Source organism: Macrobrachium nipponense, chromosome 16, assembly GCF_015104395.2.
Source record: "Macrobrachium nipponense isolate FS-2020 chromosome 16, ASM1510439v2, whole genome shotgun sequence".
Taxonomy (NCBI): domain Eukaryota; kingdom Metazoa; phylum Arthropoda; class Malacostraca; order Decapoda; family Palaemonidae; genus Macrobrachium; species Macrobrachium nipponense.
In genome coordinates, this window is record NC_087209.1 from 85,670,896 (window position 1) to 85,676,535 (window position 5,640).

The window sequence follows — 5,640 nt, forward strand, 5'->3', positions numbered from 1 at the left end:
AACCTTTCGAACTCTTCTCTGGGTCCGTCAGAGAAGGGTTTGAAAGCTTTTGTCAACTTTTACACCAGCTTTTGACAATTATATTATTGTTGACCCTTTAGAACAAATAATAATAATGTGACGTTGTTTGACAAAATGAAAAAGAAATTATCACACTTTGATGTCGCAATATCATGGGACACCAGAGTTGAAGAGAAAGAAAGGGAAAAAGTATCAAGGCTTGAAAATGGAAATAAGAAGGATATGGGATATGCTAGTGGAAATTGTACTCATAATCATAGGAACACTAAGCACGATCCCAAGATCCCTGAAGAGGAGTCTGGAAAAACTAGATTGAAGTAGCTCCAGGACTCTTGCATTCAAGTGTGCTCCTGGAAACAGTGAACATAGTAAGAAAAGTGATGGACTCCTAAGGAATCAGAATGCAACGGAACCCTGCACTATAAATACCTCCCAATCGAATTGGAGGACTGTGATAGGCCAAAATAATTTTTAATACTATTATTATTAAATTCGGGGCTGCGAAACTGCAGCTATGCATCAAGAGAAATGAAGAGGAATGAAGCCTTAATGAAAATGTACTGGAGTTTTAGGGATTACTGAAAGGCAGGTAATTACGAACTTACAGAAAAACTAATTGGCTGTAATAAAGGAGCCTCTCCCCAACCCCGTCTCTATACTGGAGGAGATATGGTCGAATCTTTAAGCTTCGACAAACCCTTTCTGCACATGTGGGTAATTTATTGGCTCCATAGAGACGCAAACAAGCAATTTGTCTGGAAGTGGCTTCGGACCCCAAGGTTGCCTGGAAAGCGAGGAGGGAGAAGGGGGAGGGGGAGGGGGGGAAGAGAGGCATGGGAAAGGCTGCTATCACAGAGGAGAGGGGGCTGGAGACTGCATATATACTTCCGGGAGGACTGAAAGGACGATTCACCAAAGCTAACTCTGATGTAAGATTAAATACATCCCAAACGGCTAATCCATCATGACGTCATAATGTAGACATTTCCTGATTGGCTAATCATCTCGTCTGTCAGGTTAAAAAAGGATGGTAATGGCTTTTTTTACCGCCAATTGAATAATACGAAGAAAATTATTACAAGCAATCAACGAGGAGTCATGACCCTGCCTTAGGTTTGATCGATACTTCAATAAAGAAATGTCCATACTAGAATTTATAATAAAATCAAACACTCATAACGCATAACGGACACACACACACACACACACACACACACACACACACACACAACACACACACACACATATATATATATATATATATATATATATATATATATATATATATATATATAGATATATACATTATATATATATATATATATACAAACTTATTAATGAATATAAAAGTGAAAATACCAGAACAATTAGGGTGAAGCAAAACAATGCATCCCAAATGCTTTCGTGTATTTGTTATATTTACATCTTCAAAGGAATCCCTTGATATGCATACCTATAATAAATATTATGTTACTGCTTGCGAATCATTCATTAATTCACCCTCATTCTAGCATCTATATATATATATATATATATATATATATATATATATATATATATATATATATATATATATATATATATATATATATATATGTATAACTGAATCACGAAAGTTAGGAACGTGATAAATCCATAAATAAAGATATATGCCACGAAGGAAAAATAAAGATCTTTCGACGTTAAACGTCCTTTACTGAGCAGAGACTGACATACATACGAGAAAAGACAACACAAGAAGATTCGTATAACTGACAGATATGGGATTATAAAGAGATTAGTACCTAGAATCCGACACACCTGGAAGATAAGAAACCTTCCCAACAGCATAAACAATGGGTGCAATTAAAGGTTTAAGACAATCATCTCAGATACAATTTCAAGACAATTAAAGGATTATAGGTGATAGCTATTCAGAACTTGGTAAACAAAACCATATCACAATACATGTCAGACATACATTCAACAAAATTAATAACTCTAAGGCAACTGATTTTTATTAAGTCAGGAATTATATCTTTGAGGTCATTCTTAAACATGTTACGAGACAAGGGTCTAAATGAAAAAGGCCACAACTAACATTGAAATTACAATGAAAAGTAAGTTGTATTAAAGCAGATTCTAAGATTTCGTGATAAGACATCTCTTTGACCTTGCAATTACTGAACTATCAACCCAATTTATTCGGTGGCTGTTTTAAATTAAATGAATGAATAATGCACTAGATTTTTTACCCAGTTTTTACAGAATATTTATGCTGCTTAGCCTTACTTCTAAGAGATAAAATGAGGGACAATCATACATGGTGTGTGTGTGTGTGTGTGTGTGTGTGTGTGTGTGTTTGTGATCATACTAACATATTCATACAGTGACCAAATTTTATTTTTCCATCAAGCGAAAATATTTATTTAAAGCTTGGAGTTACTTTCTATAGAAACAAAGACCCGAAGTAATAGCCCCATTCTACCGACAGCTGCTGACTAAAAAACAAAAGACAATAAAAGCAAGACAATTCAGAAACTCCAACGTCCCTTCAAAAAGACTTCGATTGAAACTGCATATCGGATACAATCTTTTCTTCGTACTAAGCTTACTAAGAGACAAATCCGATACAGAAGAATGGTGCACTCATTCTGACCCGTTAATGGCAGTCTATCCTCTCCACATGACCAAGCCACTACAGTACTTGACGTTACATTTTCTCATACAACTAACGTTGTTTTGCCATAATCTCCTTTCCTAATTCCTTTCGTCCTTTTACCCAACAAGCGTTGAATATATTTACCTCGTCGAAACACTACTTACTCTTGACAGGATCAACCAAGTTCTCGTAATATTCTGCTATTAATTTCTCCTACCATCACCTGTAGCATATATTATTGTATTTATTCCCCCTCCATATCAGATACCGTAACTGCAAAAACATTATTATTTTTATTACGGCTCAGCTTTCTTATCGTGGTTGGCTTCGTCAACATTTCCGTCCTACTCATCAGCGTTTTCATAATTAAACCCCAGGTATTCGCCCTTCCCCTCAGATTGGCTGCTCCTCAGCCCGAAGTCTTGCACCTATATCGTACGTTTTAATGTCAGTTTCATTCATCACCGCCTCATTCCAAGAATGAATCGATCGTGACCCTAGCCATCATTAATAAGGGTTACTGCTACCCTAATCCTATAGCGCTCCTTTTTACATATTCACTCAACATTAATTTTAAGCCGAATTAGTAGACTAAGTATTCTTGTGGTTTCACAAAAAATGAGAAATCAACAGAATTCGAGGTTGGTGACATTGAGGTTTTCTTGTTATACCTTTTTTTTGTTTCATTTTTCTTTCGATAAAAAAAAAAACATTTTGTTAAAAGCCCTTGATTTAAAACTATCCTTGCTTAATAAATAAAGCAGAATTATCTGCCACTGGTTACAACTTTCAGCGAACAATCCTCGTTATATATTTAGTTACTAAGTTTTTTGGCAGAACCAGCTGTTTCAAAGAAGCCCTAACAGCCTCCAATGCCTTTTGGTGCCCTTGGTGCAATTGATGTCTTATCCTCCCCTACGCCCCTCCCCCCCCCCCCACCCCCCCCACCAACAATACTTTCTTTGCATGAAAGTAAGTCATATGTATACAAATTTGGTTGAAATTGCTCAATGCAATTCAGAATTATGCTGGAACAACAACACACACACACAACAAACACACACACACACACACACACACACACACACACACACACATATATATATATATATATATATATATATATATATATATATATATATCTATATATATATATATATATCTGTGTGTATGTATATATTTATAATAACTCTGAAAACATTTGTGTTTGCACAGTGGAAGTCTATGGGCAGACCAGCCCTATTAACCTCCATACAAATTGGTAGTGTTGATGATATCTTTAATAATGTTATGAATAATTGTTATCGCACTATTGGAAACATCTGAACTACATCCACATTTTCACTTATTTTCCATACTTTAGTTTTGATGTTGTTATTGACATCCTTCTAAACATATCATAGCTAATTTAAACGTTACTCATGTCGGATAATATAAATTGGTCCCATTTACCAAAAGAAAAAAAAGAAGACCTAAGAAAATCCAAAAGTGAAATTATAAGTTGCAAGACCTTATAAACTGAATGGCATTCCAAACAGGGTTATCCACCTTTCCATTTAGAAAGATGTTTGGGAATAATATCGTTAAATATGTGAATGCTTATATATATATATATACATATATATATATATATATATATATATATATATATATATATATATATATATATATATTATTTATATATATATATATATATATATATATATATATATATATATATATATATATATATATATATATATATATATATATACGTATATATATATATATATATATATATATATATATATATATATATATATATATATATATATATATATATATATATATATATATATGTATATAAATTTGAGGGGGGACTTTCTCCAGAAGAAGGGGGGAGACCTTTTCCAAAGAAGGTGGGGTACTTTCTTCAGAGAAGGGGTGGGTTCATCTCCAAAAAAAGGGGGAGACCTTCGCCAGAGAAGCAGAGGGGGAACATTCTTCAGATAAGGGGTGGGGACCTTCTCCAGAGACGAGAGGGGACCTTGGCCCAGAGAAGATTAGGGGGAATATTCTTCAGATAAGGGGTGGGACCTTCTCCAGAGACGAGAGGGGACCTTTCGCCAGAGAAGATGAGGGGGAACATTCTTCAGATAAGGGGTGGGACCTTCTCCAGAGACGAGAAGGGACCTTCGCCAGAGAAGATGAGGGGGAACATTCTTCAGACAAGGGGTGGGACCTTCTCCAGAGACGAGAGGGGACCTTCTCCAGAGGACGAGAGGGGACCTTTCCCAGAGAAGCAGAGGGGGAACATTCTTCAGATAAGGGGTGGGACCTTCTCCAGAGACGAGAGGGGACCTTCGCCCAGAGAAGATGAGGGGGGACATTCTTCAGATAAGGGGTGGGACCTTCTCCAGAGACGAGAGGGGACCTTCGCCAGAGAGGATGAGGGGGAACATTCTTCAGACAAGGGGTGGGACCCTTCCTCCAGAGAAGAGAGGGGACCTTCGCCAGAGAAGCAGAGGGGGAACATTCTTCAGATAAGGGGTGGGAACTTCTCCAGAGAAGAGAAGGGACCTTCGCCAGAGAAGAAGAGGGGAACATTCTTCAGATAAGGGTGGGACCTTCTCCAGAGAAGAGAGGGGACCTTCGCCAGAGAAGCAGAGGGGGAACATTCTTCAGATAAGGGGTTGGGAACTTCTCCAGATACGAGAGGGGACCCTTCTCCAGAGACGAGAGGGGACTTTTCCCAGAGAAGCAGAGGGGGAACATTCTTCAGATAAGGGGTGGGAACTTCTCCAGAGACGAGAGGGGACCTTCTCCAGAGAAGAGAGGGGACCTTCGCCAGAGAAACCTTCGCCAGAGAAGAGAGGGGACCTTCGCCCAGAGAAGAGAGGGAACCTTCCCCAGAGAAGAGAGGGGACCTTCTCCAGAGAGAGAGGGGACCTTCCCCAGAGAAGAGAGGGGACCATCTCCAGAGAAGAGAGGGGATTCTC

General features: G+C 37.8%; 1 protein-coding gene across 1 annotated transcript; it reads left to right on the plus strand.

The window, feature by feature from the left end:
- The first annotated feature begins 4,776 nt into the window (after nt 1-4,776).
- Nucleotides 4,777-5,259, plus strand: LOC135195394 (antho-RFamide neuropeptides type 1-like). The gene has a single exon (XM_064221650.1). It carries the CDS (start codon nt 4,777-4,779, stop codon nt 5,257-5,259), a length of 483 nt encoding a protein of 160 aa, XP_064077720.1.
- The last annotated feature ends 381 nt before the right edge of the window (nt 5,260-5,640 follow it).